The 16,193-nt window shown below is 40.9% G+C and overlaps 1 protein-coding gene across 5 annotated transcripts; it reads right to left on the bottom strand.

Annotated features, from left to right (window-relative positions):
• Positions 1–73: 73 nt before the first annotated feature.
• Positions 74–9,958, bottom strand: LOC109061105 (SLAIN motif-containing protein-like). 5 transcript variants are annotated; one of them, XM_042769784.1, is made up of 9 exons: positions 9,797–9,958; positions 8,579–9,151; positions 6,761–6,912; positions 5,650–5,772; positions 4,858–4,998; positions 4,099–4,353; positions 3,673–3,813; positions 1,009–1,276; positions 74–924 (listed from the first exon to the last, which is right to left on the bottom strand). In XM_042769784.1, the coding sequence occupies exons 2-9, from the start codon at positions 9,145–9,147 to the stop codon at positions 858–860; spliced, it is 1,716 nt and encodes a 571-aa protein (XP_042625718.1). In that variant the 5' UTR covers positions 9,148–9,151; positions 9,797–9,958; the 3' UTR covers positions 74–857. The 5 variants fall into 5 exon arrangements, with proteins under 5 accessions (XP_042625718.1, XP_042625716.1, XP_042625720.1 ...); XM_042769782.1 differs by having other exon boundaries at positions 74–927; positions 9,797–9,957; XM_042769786.1 differs by having other exon boundaries at positions 74–927; positions 6,773–6,912; positions 9,797–9,957.
• Positions 9,959–16,193: the final 6,235 nt, after the last annotated feature.

The raw sequence follows: 16,193 nt of genomic DNA, 5'->3' as shown, positions 1-16,193 counted from the left end.
ATAAAGCAGCTTCGAATGTGTTACTGTAACTAACCAAGCAAAAGAGGCACCCTGCAATGAATAAAACGGCTGGTTTATTGCTGAATTGATTTATTGATTTTCTGAGGCACTCCATTGTCATTGCATACTCAGATATTCCCAATTTTACTGGCTTAGTGAATATTTAAACCTAAACTACACAGGCATCAAAATGCATATTCAAACTTCCAGATGGAGTGAAAGTGTAGTGACTCCAGCTTCAAGCACTCTGAATTAAGGAGGAACAGTGTTACAGTAGTAATGCACCTTGGCACACTGATGTGATCTCAATTAAAATAAAAAAAATTACAAGTGTTTTCTTCTCCTGTGAGGTCAATTTTTGTGAAAACCGTTTTTCAATATTGCTGTGTTTTGTCTTGACCACACAAAACGGACAAACGTCTTCGTTTACAGAATTCGATTCCTTCATCAAATTAAAAATTCTAAAAAAAATTCACAAATAAAAATCATATATCCTTCATTTCTAAAATAGATAAACATGCACAACCAACAGCAGGTTACACCACAGCATTTAGGAATTAAATTCCACACGTTTCACAAAAACTACATGTATTACGGGACATCAAACCTTTTTCATTATTCAAGTTCTCATACTTTTTTCATACATCCCCCATTCTCAAGAAAATAAAAGTATATTGATATTTGAAAATCAAGCACATATTTAAATTTGTTGTAGTCTTTGAACGCAAACGTGTCTGATTCGTTGTTCCTCTCATCATGGAGGCTCTGGATTCGATCAAACTCTTGTTTTAGTGGATTTTTTTTTCCCTGCGATATCTTTAGCGGAGCTGCTTTTCATCGCTGAAGTCCTCAGGGCTTCAGTAACAACCATCTTTCCAGGATTCATCAGCGACGGGAGCGCAAGGTTTGGTCATCCCCAGAGATCTGCTGTGGAGAAAAACAAACCTCAGTTCCAAAGCGCTTTCACAATGGCTGCGACAGCAGTGTATCTGGCTGATTGGGACTCACCTCCTGGGCGTCTGTGGAAGTCTGCCTCTGGAGGAAGGTGAAGCGGGTGTCACGCCTCTTCCTGAAGTCTGACGGGCGACAGCAGCAGAGTTGGACGCCGTATTGGTGGGACCCGGCGACTGCACCCTCCTCATCCCTCGCTGGGCACTCACTGGCCCTTTAGCTTGTCGCACCGCAGACATGGAGCTCACGGGACTCAGGGCTTTCATGGGAGCCCGCAGATAGAGAGGGGACTGGCCCTCACCCCTCATCCTCGCAGATGATACACCTGCAAGAGCAGCCAATCACAAACACTCCTGTCAGACCCCCATCAATACAGCAGGAGGAGAAAATCCTAGAAACTTGCAGGAAACACCAAGTGCCGGGAGTTCAGGTCCGTAACTGTAGTGACAAATAATCACAAGCCATTATTCTGCCCAGATGAGCAGAAACCTAGGGCCTCATTTATAAAGAGAATGACGACGGTTTCCAAAATGATCCTACAAAGGATTTATAAAACGTCCTTATGCATAAAAAATATTCCTAAATGCATCCCTGCTTTGCAATTTATCAAGCGCATCCATCTACAGAACGCCCACAAAATCCCTTACGGTTCAGAAGAACAAGTGTGAGAGATATTCCAGCAATCCATCAACATAATGAACTAATGCTGTGGCGTAATCAAGACAAAGCGGTTCATATGATGCTCACTTGTGCCTTTAATAAATGCATATTGAACATAACTCTCTATTATCCACATTTCAATAATGTTGCATTATTTTAATTTACTGGTATGAGTGCAAAAAGAATAAGATTCTTATTCACATAACTTGATAAATCCTGATTTGTTCCTGGGATGGAATTCAGGATTAAATCCGATCGTATGTGCGGTTTATAAATGAGGCCCCTGGATCTCAGAGAGAAACACCGAGCTGCAGAATGTCTTTGTCGAGGCGAGATGCTGAAGAAAAGCAGGATGCCATCTGATGAACAAGCTTCTGTCCAAGGAAACCGTCTCAAAGAAAAGTGACTGAAGAAGACCTTGGGCGACCTCCAGGAAAGACTGGTGAGTGTAAAAGATCGTATTCACTGCACTCAATCAGGCGCGACGGCCCCAGGACATCCAGAGAGAGGCGCAGGATCAGACTCAACACTACATGGACTCTTTTGGTTCCTTGCCGCTGTCGCCTCTGGCTTGCTTAGTTGGGGACACTTCATTTATAGCGATATCGTTGACTTGATTGCAAATTATTGCACAGATACTATTTAAACTATACTGAGCTGCATGATGAACTTCTTTAACTGTCATTCTGCATTATTGACACACTGTTTTTCCTAATTAATGTTGTTCAGTTACTTTTAAAAAATCTTAAATGTTTAAATCCCTATAAAAATAAACAAGTCTGACTCTTTTAAGGGTGCAGTGAAGAGATCGGAGGCTTGTTTGATTCTACACCAATTCCCAAAGGACACGAGTCGGCTGTAGGCTGAAACTTACCCACATAACCATCAGTAATTAGATGATGAAATCAAACTCACTGGGCAGTGGCCAAGCAATTTTATTTCTGGTAATTGTACTTAGGCTACCAAGTTGTGCTCATTTGAGAAGATTATGATGAATGTGTATGAATCAGAAACTTTTGTTGGTCACAGAGTTTATTTTCTGCAATAATCCAGAAGCCAGTGGAAAAATCGGTTCGGGTTTCGGGAACCAGGATGATCACACAATAAACACAAAGATCACAATATAAGCTATAAAGATGACGACAACACCATCCAAACAAACCTTCTATATCATCCTAAAATCATAAAAACACTAAATTCTCGAGCTCGTTATAGCAAGAATTGATTCTGATTGGCTGTCAGTGTTTGCATCTTTCATCAGCTGGAGAAAATAGTTTTGAAAGTGATTCCAACGATATCATTTCTCTGTGCCTTTATCGTTACAGCTGTGGCATGGACTCTGCTATTCTTTGATATTGAGAACGATTTTTAGAACTATATCTTTATAGTAATCGTGATCGCTGTGAATGGACCTTTCGTCTCAGACATCACAGCCACGGATGGTTTGCTGTAGGAACACAAAAAGGGAAACACTTTGTTTCAAAGTCATCATCTGGTTGGTTGAATTCTTCAGGATTCTGGGATACATGTGTGTGCCGCTTTCTTTAACAGTCCGACTTGAAACAAAGCCAAACCCGCTGACAGAAGAAGAAAACCATCATGTTTACAACTCTGGAAAATCCTGGATTTTCAGAAGTATGTTAAGTTCACTGACACGGACACTTGACGACTGAAGACGACGTCCTTGAAGGACACTGACGTTACATTCTCATGCCTCTAAACATGATGTGTGTGATTGGCTACGCACGAGAAGGGTGAAACTAACTTCTGAGCTAGCCGTAAAACACACATCTTCACTGCAGGGCTCTACAAAAGATCTGTTACAGAGGCTCAAACTCCCACTACAGGTACGACAGGTTTTAAGAACAGACTAACGGTGTGAGAGACAATGGACGGGACGGGAGGAGAAACTGAGCCAGCAGCGTATTGTCAGTTCAACAATGGTTTAGACTGAGGGAGGGATCACACAGAAACCAGACACACACACACACCTGTACATGTGGTCATCATTACACAGCTGTCCTGAGGACGAGGGTGAGGGTGAAGGAGCGGGGTACCAACCTGCGGGGGACTGGGGCAGACGGGACGTGCGGTTGCCTGAGCTCTGTAGGTTAGCCTCCATGCTGCGGCTGTTTCTGAGCGCCTCCAGAGACTTCAGGCTGCTGCGCGGGGTCAGGTTAGGCATGCTGTGCCTGAGCTCCTCTGAAACCACACACACGGCCTGCTTACACACTCACAACAACACAGAAGGAATGCATGCAGGGTGCTCTCCGCTCTACAAGAGTGAGTGCAATCGATATTAAAGGGGTCGCATCATGCAGGGTTTTCCCTGAGGTCCACTTTATCCTGACGTATGGACATCTTTTCATGTGTGACATTAGCCAGATCCAACCCAGTCAATTACAGCATCTACTGCGCTTCTGTGCTGAAATTAATCACTGGTTTCATATCTGAAGGACACTAAATGAATGAGCCAGCGTGTCCTACCCTCGCTCCTGGGCCCCGGGCCCTGCAGGGAGCAGCGGGACACGCGTGTGTGCGGGGAGGCCAGCCGGCTGGGAGAGAGGCAGCGGGGCGAGTAGCACTGGAGCCGCTGCGGCAGAGAGCAGCACTCGTCCTCCTCGTCCTCCTGACTGTAGGAGTCCAGCTCCTGATCGCTGTAGGTGCCTCGACGCAGAGACTGCAGGGAGGCCGAGGAGCTGCGGCGCGAGGCCGAGGTAGAGGCGTAGTCCTGCCGGAGACCTGAAAAACACCAAGACGGTGCGGGAAAAAAAAGCCTAATTTGAACCTGTAGATGGTGTGACATCATGTTACACGTCAAGTCAAAACAAGCTCGGATGTCAAAAATTAAAGCCTTGAAGTTGGTATGATAGTGATGTACTTTTGCAGTGTGACTGAGCTTTCAGGTGAACTTTCTACACAGGTCTACCCTTCATCCTTCATACCAAGAACTAAACTGGTATTAAGAAAGTAAAAAGGGGGTCAAACCACAAAGGCATATGGTTTGTCGAATAATAAAACCTTTGTGCTTTCACCCTCAACGGCTGTGTAATAGTTACACAACAGACTCGAGTTAATCTCCAGAAGTACACAGTTTGCCCGAACCTTCGTCAGAGCCTGCTGCTGAAGCGGAGCTCGAAACAAACAAGGGACATTCAAGAACACAAAGCATTTCCATATCCCACGTTTATTTGCATTTCACATGCGGCGGTAAAAACCTCTCTGAGCCTGCTGAGGGATACTCACTCTCCTCCTGCAGACGAGCCATGATCTGGACATCAGTCAGGTCCTGAAGCTTGTAGCCCATGGAGATGGAGTCATCCGAGGTGCTTACCTCGCTGTCGACAGACGACTGTGAGCTGAGCGCAGGGGGAGCGCCCGTGCAACCTGTCAACAACCCAAACACACTCAGAAACAGTACAACTGATGAGAAGAGTGGATAATACACAGAATCCTCAACAAATCTGATTATCAGTTAATTGCGTCACATAAAACATGCACCGGTCACTTCACTCTCAAACTCATTTCTACAGATAAAAAAAATCAATACATCTATATAAAATATCATAAAAACATCAAAACAAATCCAACTTTAGATACAAATATAAATTAAATACACATCATAAATCCTACATACCACAAATCTCTTACAGAGATGTGATTTTAGCTCCATATCACGCAGCCCTAGTACGAGTCACACTGATGCAGCAAAGCAATTAAAAATCATTTCTAGCAACTAACGAGGTTCATTAAATGGCAGAAACTCATGCAGACGCGGTTACTCGTGACGTCAGCTCACACTGCAGACCAAACAGGTTTTTAAACACATAAAAACACAGATGAAGACTGCGTAAGAGGACTGTGCCAGCCAGAAATGTTTGCTAGACACCTCATGCATGAAATCTGATCCGGTCACCTGCTTTGTTTACTGAACACACCAGTGAACGCCTGTGTGTGTGTGTGTGTGTGTGTGTGTGTGTGTGTGTGTGTGTGTGTGTGTGTGTGTGAGAAGCGCAGTGAATGGGGTTAATGCCATACCTGAGCTGCCAGAGGTTAGTAGTGTTTTGTTAGTTGATTTGAGGTACCCAGCAGAGGAAGACAGGGAGACGCCAGCCTCACTGGACTGAGATGGACTACTGTACACGCTCTTCCATCTAGACGCTACAAAACACAAAATTCAAATGCAGCATTAGTGCAAGTCTAACAACCAGATTAAAAAAGGGTACATTTATATTCACAAATGTTGATTAACGTACACAGTCCCTTTTTTGTGAAATAAATAAATTAATTAAAGCTCATGTTCATCTCTCTCCAGAGCCACGCCCACATCTCAACATCCAATCATCTACCGAAGCACAGAATCAAGTCTCCACTCGATGTATATATATTTTTTCTTTTTCAATAATCCGTTTCACTGGGATTGTGTCACCATACAGAAGAAGAGGTCTATTACTATTCCTGTGTCTTCACATCTTGAAGTGCAGATTCACGGTGTGACAGACGCTACAGAAGCAGAAAATACAGTAAAAGCAGAAACATGTCACAGGAGAATACTTCCCTAGAAAAGTGCACATCGGCCTCTCGCAGGAGTGGCAGTGAAAGGGAATCGTTCTGTAGTTTAGTGATGTGTTAAAGCACCTGAACCTAAATAATGTGTGACCCTGGAGCACAAAACCAGTCATAAGTGTAAATTTTTCAAAATTGAGATTTATGCATCATCATCATCTGAATAAATAATCTCTCCATTGATGTATGGTTTGTTAGGAGGACAATATTTGTCTGAGATACAACTATTTGAAAATCTGGAATCTGAGGGACTAAAACAATCTAAATATTGAGAAAATCACCTTTAAAAGTTGTTCAAATGAAGTTCTTAGCAATGCATATTACTAATCAAAAATTAAGTTTTGATATATTTACGGTTGGAAATGTACAAAATATCTTCATGGAACATGATCTTTACTTAATATCCTAATGATTTTTTGCATATAAACGAAAAATCAATAATTTTGACCCATACAATGTATTGTTGTCTATTGCTACAAATATACCCCAGAGACTTAAGACCACATATGATCATTCTGGATTCATGTGTATACATTAAACATCTCCATAACATATTGTTGCTATTACAAATGCATGTATTCACATGTTTCCGTACTTTGGTCCAGCTGGTGGAGGAGCGTCCGACAGGCCACTTCAGTCTCTGGACTGGGATGATCGAGGAATTTCCGACACCATTTCAGAGTTGATTCAGGCCCCTGTTCAGCCACAACCTGCTTCTTTGGTGAAACGTACAACCTAGAGAGAGAAAACCAGGACACTTTACAGAACGACAGACACAGCACCTGTAAATAGCCACATTACTTCTGGAGGAGAAATTAGACCTATCACTTTCACACAAATACAGACATGCACATTCTTGCGTCTCTCAGCAGGCTGTTATTGTGCTCCATGCGACGCTAGACTCAGCAGACCTCAGTCTGAGCACCTGAAGAAACTTCCTGTTCCTCTACATGATTGCTGCTCAAATGTAAATAGAAGTGAAATCTAACGGTCTGTTGTGTGGGGCAGACAGTGTTGACTGGAACAGCTTGATGTTTATTTGTGAAGCATCCATCCATCATGAGCAGCTGCGTCAATAAATGCCATCCTCTCTGTGACAGACGCAACACGCATTCATTTCCTTTATAGAGGAACTAAATAACTGGCAATAAGATTCCAGATCCTGTTTGAAAGCAGAGGCTGGACTCTTTTACTGTTAATAAGACAATAAAGCACCACAAGACAAATCAAGTCTCAGTACCAAAAAGTTTAAAGCAGCGATGTGACACTTCTGGACCACTAGCAAGCCCGAATGGCAGTACAGAAATAATGACTGTGTCCCAACAGGTTTCCCAAACACAGAGTAATACTAATAACAGCACTACAGAGTTTATGCCGGCTTATCAGAAGGTGAGAGACTGACGAGGTCCTATTTAGTAATTTATATTTACTTTACTTTACATTTAACTGAGAAGTAAACTGAGAGACAATGTAAAAATCCCAAAATAATGCCTAATAATTGCATGCATTAGCGTTTATTAATAGTAAGATCACCCTGAAACGTTGAACCTCACAACATTACAGCAGACGTACCGGGAGTTCCTAAAACACATGAATGAACCGAACCGATCATGCAAATCGGCTGAGGCTTTCTTGAGCTCTGACTCATGATTTAATGACCAGAATATCCTAGAGAAGGGGCTCTTTTGACTTGGGCCAATAGCAAGGGACGTCATGTTTTTATTAACACTGATTCCTCACATACGTGTGTGCCTTTCCTGGTGGATCCGGAGAGAACCGCTGCGCTAATAGATTCTCATGAACACAGAAGACCAGCTGCTGAGCTCAGGATGTGTGTTAAATAAACGACATTTCAGTTTGTGTTCTCACACAACACGCGAGCGAACAGAACTAACCATTTAGGCTGGAATACATTACAGATTTTTGTCCCGATTTGCAGTCCAGATGAGTTGACGCCGAAAGTCAGCGCCGATCTGTAGATTTGAGTTGACAAGAGTTCACATAAAAACACACAGTGTATCAAGTTCCTTCTTTCAGCAACATACTTCGGGCCGATTTTAAAACATCATTTTTATTAGTCATGTATCTCCCAGCAATGAAGCGCATATTTCTTTGTAGTGCTTGAAACAACCTGAAATACTGGTAGTGTGCGATCCTCAGTCATTAGGCACACGACGCCCAGTTTCTGTGATTTTAATTCATTCCGAGTTTAAAAGTCGCGCAGTGCATTCCAGCCTTAAGCATCATAGCACGATCCCATAATAACACCTAGGCACCGACTCAAACTCACCGTGGTGTTTTTTTTATTTTTTTTGAAGAATAAGTAAAAATAAAGTGCATTGTCTAAATATATTTTTTTCTACTTTATGTGACATTATAATAAAAAGGTGAATAAACCCACCAGCTGTCTTCATCCTCGGCCTGTGCACACGTCTCTAAATCAAGTTCATCCACCTCGTCCAGGGCGCACTGGTCCACACCCGCATCACTCGCTCCCAGCGTCTCAGACTCGCACACATCAGGAGACAGACTCGGCTCGAAGCAGCTCAGTGTTTGTTTGGAGCCTGAAGCACACGGTGAGCTCGGGAATCCGGCCCGCTCCTCCTCATCCTCCGGCCTGGAGGCCTCGGGCAGCGGAGACACGTCCTCGCTGCTACTGCAGCCCGCTGGAGGCGACAGCGCCCGCTTCCCAGCATCCTCTGCTCCGGGAGAAGTGTCCGCGGCCCCATGCAGGGTGTTCATGTTAGTGGAGAGGTTGCCGGCGGCCCCCAGCACGAGTTTGCTGCCTCTGTTGCGCAGGGCTTGATTCTGGACCTCCAGACGGCGCACCAGCTCCTGCAGCTTACGCACCTCCTGCAGCTCCACCGCGGTCAGACTGGGACCGAACCCCGGCTCCGAGCTGGACATCACCTCGTCTGCATCACTGCTGTCCGCCGGCTGAAGGGCACTTCCACCATCAGGGACCACCATTCTCCTGCAACAACAGTGTGTGCATCAGGAAAACCACAACAAACTTTGTGCATTTCCTTTTTATAGTTCATTTTATTTATGTACACAAATAGGTTTTTGCATACACAGGCCTCCAGTCAAGCGATTTGAATTATTAGCAATCTACAACAGAAATGTAACCTAGTTAATAAATAAATAAAAGGCTTTGTTCTAGTTTAAACATTATTCTTTAATCATTACTGCTGAATAGAACTATTTAATAGCAAATATTACTATTATTTTATTAACTCGAGTTACCTTAGAGATGCTCAAGAAAGGTTAAAAGTAGCTCTGTTAAGGTTACACACACTAGAACAGAGTATAAACTGGTTATGTTAGGTTGAGATTATCTGCTAGCAAATGTTGATAACAGCACACAAGTTAGCACGAGGACTGATTACACTAGAAAGGACCTCGTTATAGATTAAAAAAAAACTTTTCATTAAGTTAATTACACTGTAAACCGTAAACAATCGTAAAATCGTCCACCAGTTCGTGTTTAATAACACAGAGGGCTGGTGTGGTTATTTGCATCCACAGTAAGCTAATATGTGTCCATCTCTCCGGACGCGTGTAACGTTAACATCAACTGTTTCCAATTAACTTAGTGCTCGCACGATAATCAACATACCTCCCCTTTCGTCCCAGTCTCTGCAAAAAAAAAAACGGTTTAATGTTTCAATGTTTAAAAAAATAAATTAATTAAAAAAATAGATTTAAATAAATAAACCGCGGGTCTGCGCCGCACTGTGTCTCGGCTGTGTGCAGCTAGTTAGCTCGTTTGCTATCGACCCGAAGTGATGGACACCAGTTGAGCCAATCGAAAGCGCGGGCTCCGCCCACTGCAGTGACGCCACGGACCATATATGGACATGTAGCTCCGCCTGCTGGACTCGCACGGCTGCAGTAGCGCGCTCTGTCCAGTAGATGGAGGCAGGACACAAACTGTGTTGTTCTCAGTTCATGTACTGTAGACTGAAATAAATGCTTTTGTTCATAATAAAATCCTAGAGGACCAGTTACTGAGTACTGCACAGTATGCAATGCATTCTAGTGTTTACGTCTTTAATAAAATGTGAAACAGGCAGCACAACTATAATACAGCAATAAACTCTAAGCAGTTTTCTCACATGACCTTACCTGCTTCTCTTGCACGCATTTTAGACAATAAAAATAAAACTAATAATAATAATAATAATAATAAACATGATTTTATAAGAAATGCACTGCTTTGCATCTCATGCAGTGTTCTCTCTCTGGAAATAAATCAATAAATGTCACCGGGACGGTATATTTTAAACAGCTACAACTTTGTACCTAAAACATGTACCTTTTGAAAAAAGAGGGCACCTTCAAACATCTGTGTATTCTGTGCATGCAGAATATTTGCATACACAGGTCAAAAATGAATGTAACTTTGTGAACTGTATCAAATGTATCGCCAGGTGTCAGAATAATCTAATCTAATTTTTTTTTTTTTTTCTTTTTTGGAGGTTTTGATTGAACCTTTAGACAAAAAAGTTGTTTTTGTGTTTTTATTGGGTATCATATATGATACAACAGGTTTTTACTGTGCATATAGTAGGAGAATATGGAGCTCATACTCAACACAAGCCCAGAATGAGCTAAATTTGCAGGTGCTGATATTTATATGGTCAAAAAGTGAGATGCAAATCAGTGAGATCAGTATAACTGTAGAGCAGATACTGATATAAACTGATCTAAATATCAGTCTGTGCTCTATATCTGCAGTAATGTGTCTCAGTGAGATGAGATGTAAATGATCCAAACATATAATGCAGTGATTGAGAGATGAAGAAATAAAGTCTCCTCAGAAGATGTGATGTTCTGGAGGCTTGTGAAGATCATTCCTCCGCTGAGGAACAGTGAAAGTAAAGCTTCTGGAAACAAACGCTCCTCAAAAGCTCCTGATGATCAGATTTGAGACTCTAAAACATGATTGATGGAGAATCAAGTAAAGCTGAGCTGCTTCAGTCCAGTAAGAGTTCATCTGGAGATATTACTGCAGTTATTCTGACCTTTACTTGATCAAAATCACTCAAGATCTGACACCAGAAGCAGCAGCTGAAGCTGATTACACTAAAAGAGCTCTGACTGGATAAAAATGTAGAAAGATGGCAGAAGTCATTCGGTAGATTGTGAACAACAGGGGTTTTAGAAAGGTTTTGATTGTGTTGATTATTAAGGGGCCTTCAAAATTTGCATATGAAATATGATACAGCAGGTTTTAGGGTAAAAACACCATCATAAATCTATAACAGGTCAGGACATCCAGCAAAAAAAATAGAATGAACTTCCCTGCTGCACCCTGCAGCTTCCTAATTACACTTCTGGCTATTCATTACACACACACACACACACACACACACAGAGAGAGAGAGAGAGAGAGAGAGAGAGAGAGAGAGAGAGAGAGAGAGAGAGAGAGAAGACAGGGGGAGAGAGAGAGAGGAGGAGAGAGAGAGAGATAGAGAGAGAGAGAGAGAAAACATGGGCTGGTCTGAGTCTTCAAGTGTGTATTGTTAGTTGAATGCATTTTCTCATATGAAAACAAAAGCATTTCCACGAAACGTTACATAATCACCGCTCTTATTATGTGCATAACAGGAACTTGCATTAAGAACAACAACAAACTTCTTAATGTCTCATCTTCATTTATACAAAAGATCCTTCTGGTCCTGGAATCTGATTGGCCGAGAGCCAGCAGTGTGATATTCTAGTGATAAAAAGTGAAAGTGAAAGTGTGATATTCTAGTGATAACAGCACTCCAACCGTGTCAACTGATTTGTGTCACAGAATGTAGTTTTTAAGTGTTTTTTAGCATTGAGCGGTGAACTGAAAGTTAACAGATTAAATCGTCAAACTTTTCTTAAGTGGACACAGTGTAAGTACTACAAAGAAAGTTGAGTAGGCTAAATTTAAAAGACTAAGATTTTATGGTTCTGCCAAACATTTCTGAGGACCCTTTTTACATGAATTCTTAGATGCGATGATCTGTCAAATACTTAATGAAGTGAAGACATTTGGGCACACACTTCTACACTGAGTGGTTTCTCTGAGAAAATCTCAAAACAGGACTCCACAAACCAGTGAGGCATAATTTTGTGCCTGTAACAGTTGTCTAAAACAGTGTTTGTGCAGGTGGATCCAATCTGAGGAGCATAAGGTTAACAGAAGTATTTCAAACGAAGTGAGAATTTGACTTTGGTCTGATATGAGAAGCAGCATAAGGCCATGAAAACCTTAATGGCAGGGATTCACAACTCTGGTCCTCAAAGTCCATTTCCTACAGAATTAAGCCTCGGCCTCGATCAGACTCACCTGTCTGTAGCTTGATTTGCCTGTTCAGGGCATACCTGTGTAGTACTTTACTTTATGATCATTGTCAAAAAAAAAAAAAAAAAAAAAAAAACTATACAATATATATTTTAAAATAGATGTAATAAACACTTTATTTTTATATTTAATTTTTAGTAGATTTTTTGGTCTTCACTTTCACTTCACTACTATGTACTTACATCAAAAAATAAGTACAATGTACTTATTGTGTTCATATTGTATTGCAAAACACTTTTGGGACAAGTTTGGTGGTATAGGTAGGTTTAAGTGTGGGTTAAGGTGTAAAGGATGGGTCAACAGTGTAATTTTAAATGTAATTACAGAAATTAATTACATATGTAATTACATGCAGGTATTTTTAAAATATAAGTACAATGTAAAAACATGTATGTAGACAATAAGTGCATTGTACCAAATGATTAATTTAAATGTAAGTACATAGTAGTTACAACAAAAACTGGTTCAGCTAACCAATCACAGCACATTTCGTATTTCAGAAGGCGGGCCTTCATTTGATGCAGGAACTATTCCAGCCGTTCATGCCAGACTGGGGAGAGAGGTGTTGTAATAATGTAAAATACGTGAAAAATATATATGTTTTTCGAACAACCTAGTATGAGAGCCTGTTCTAGTACACCCCAAAACAAAATCAAGACCTTGTAAAAGAGCATAATAGGACCCCTTTAAAGAGAAATGGTATCTGTGAGGATTTCCAGTCAGGATTTAGACTGTATCATAGTACAGAGACTGCTCTCCTTAGAGTTACAAATGACCTGCTCTTATCCTCTGATCGTGGTTGTATCTCTCTATTAGTGCTATTGGATCTTAGCGTTGCGTCTGACACTATCGACCACAACATTCTTTTGAGCAGACTACAAAATTACGTTGGCATTAGTGGAATTAAATTGTCATTGTTCAAATCTTACTTATCTGACCGTCATCAGTTCTTAGCAGTGAATGACGAGATATCATATCGATCACAAGTACAGTATGGAGTACCTCAAGGCTCAGTACTAGGGCCATTACTTTTCACAGTTTACATGTTACCCTTGGGAGATATCATCAAGAAACATGGTGTTAGCTCTCACTGTTATGCTGATGATACTCAGCTCTATATTTCTTCACGGCCCAGAAAAATTCGGAAAACTAACAAGAGTGCATAGTTGATATAAAAAACTGGATTATTAGTAATTTCCTAGACATGCTGTACTCATTGAGTTTACACCACAGCAGTCAGTTTTCTTCTGCGCACACATAAGTTACATTCAGTTTGTGGCACTGAATGGTGTTGTGTGAAGCCAACCATCTCCTCCAGCCTTCAGTGTATAGCTAATCATTGGAGATGTATTTTAGTAGGAGCATTCAGTTTAAACTGCACTTGAGTGAAGTACAAACTTGCAAAAATAATATCTAATTTCAGCAGTGAAATAAATCATTCAAGTACTTTACACCTATGCGTAAGAATACTTCATAAAATATAAAATTACAAACAATAAAAAACTCACACCTTTCTGCTCCCTGGTCGTCTGTTGTTTAATAAGATTGATAATCCAAAACAACACGTGGATATAACATTATATACTTCAGAAAATAGAAAATGGCACATCTTCAAAATCTCTTACTTACCTTTATCAAAATGCAGAGAGCAAACATGCATAAATGGAGATATGTTGGCAAAAGTGATGTTTCTGCAACACAGGCCATCAGACACTTCTTGGTTATTTCCATCCATAATCTTTCATCCGAGTGGGAGACATAAAATATCTTAATGGTATATGGTATATAATGCCGTAATGTACCATTCTATCATTAATAATAATACGTTTTATTTATATAGCACCTTTCCAGGGCTCAAGGACACTTTTACGAAGGGCATGGGCATGGCTCTTTCTTCTTCAAGACAGAGTGGAATCAGCGTTTCTAAATTACCTCGATGACTGGCTCGTCTAAGCCCAGTCTGAGGATGAGCTGCTATCTCACAGATCCTTCTTCCTCAGCCACTTAATGCCTGGGGCTCAGGGTAGTCAAGGCAGTCTTTGAGGAGTGCTAGGACCAGTCACCCAGTTGCTCAAAGTTGTGTTACTTGTTCAGATTTAGTGGTATTCCACTCCTAGCAATATACATCCCCCACTTAGTTTACAATCTGCTGAGGCAGATAAAAAGTTATGAAGCTCTGGACAGAGGGAGGGTGTGAAAGTGTGAGAATGTGTGTGAACGTGGGTGCTGGTGTTGTAAGGAATGAAAGATAAATAGATCATTCCATCAGAACAGCTGTTTTTAAAATAATGGCCTTGGATTAACTGGATTACGTATCCTTTTGCACAGCACTTAACATGGGAAGGCAAAGCAATCAGGTTTGCTCTGTCCACCCCACACCTAATTCTCTGTTTTAACATTTCAGCATGTCATGATGGACTTCATCAGACTGATTTTGTATTGTGTTAAAAGTATCAGATATTATCTTCTTATTGCTAACATGAAAAAAGTGGGTTGAGAGTTTTCCAGGTAACAAGGGCTGTGTAACAGAGTGAAGTGTGCTGGAGAAATTATCTGGCGATAATAGGTCCCTGTTGAATTGTCTACATTTGAAATTCATTATGCCTATTGATGGCAATGAAAATATGGTAGCTCAAAAAGAATCTAGGACAGCTTTCAACCAACAGGTACTTTTCACAGGTCACACCAAAAGGACAATATGTTGTTAACTAACAAAAACACTTAAGATCTCAATTTACAGGTGACAGCCTGACAGTCAGTATCAGGGTTTTGATTCACTCCATCAATAAGCATCAGAAAATGTGCTGCTGTGATCTTAGGAAAGATCTGCACACTTCAGGAAAGTGTAACCACCCTCCCTTGTCAATGAGGGAAAGCCCATTGCAACATCTCGTAAGATGTAACATCCATGAGGCTAATGAGAAGATCAGCACACTGGGAAGAAGATCTGAATGAACTAATGGTTTAAGCTTAGCAGAAGAATCCGTTTGTGTGATGGGTTTGTGATGATTTCATTAGATTTACTCAAACTAGGGCTGAGAGTTGATACAGATTTCAAGTTTTGAAATTTTCAGGTAAATGTAAATTGAGTAGAAGAAAATGACTTAATGCTGTAGACTATAGGGACTCTAATTAGACACATTTAATATAATATAGGGACTGTTTTTGAAGAATGTTGAGGGTCTTTGAGATCCTAATACAGATGTTACAATTATAAATCCTACAGGTTTTTAAATAGCTGACAGGAGTTCTCTCTTGCTATGTGACAGATCATTTTTGTGCTTCATCTTAAGTTTTCATAATGATATCTTATTATAGGAGATTTTACTTCCGTAAAGTGGGTTAGGTGATTAATATACATAGACATAGGAGATGTGAGAGGAAAACATATTTCATTTCTAACTCCTGATTGGTTGCATGGTTATATAGCATACACAAATGTCTGATATATGATACGTGTGCCTTAGTTGAGCTCAAAATTAAACCAAGTTTAACCAAGTTATGTAGGGAGCTCAAAGTTAAACCTAAGACCAGGGGTATTCAATCAAAAGTATAAATATATTTTGCAGCTCATCATGGTTTGGGCTGGTGTTTATCAGCTTGAACAACAGCATCCCTTTCATCACCAATAACTCTGAATGCACATGCATGGGACAACACATAAAAAAGGGAA

The sequence above is a fragment of the Cyprinus carpio genome, chromosome A14, assembly GCF_018340385.1.
Source record: "Cyprinus carpio isolate SPL01 chromosome A14, ASM1834038v1, whole genome shotgun sequence".
Taxonomy (NCBI): domain Eukaryota; kingdom Metazoa; phylum Chordata; class Actinopteri; order Cypriniformes; family Cyprinidae; genus Cyprinus; species Cyprinus carpio.
This window is presented reverse-complemented; position numbering and strand designations above follow the sequence as displayed.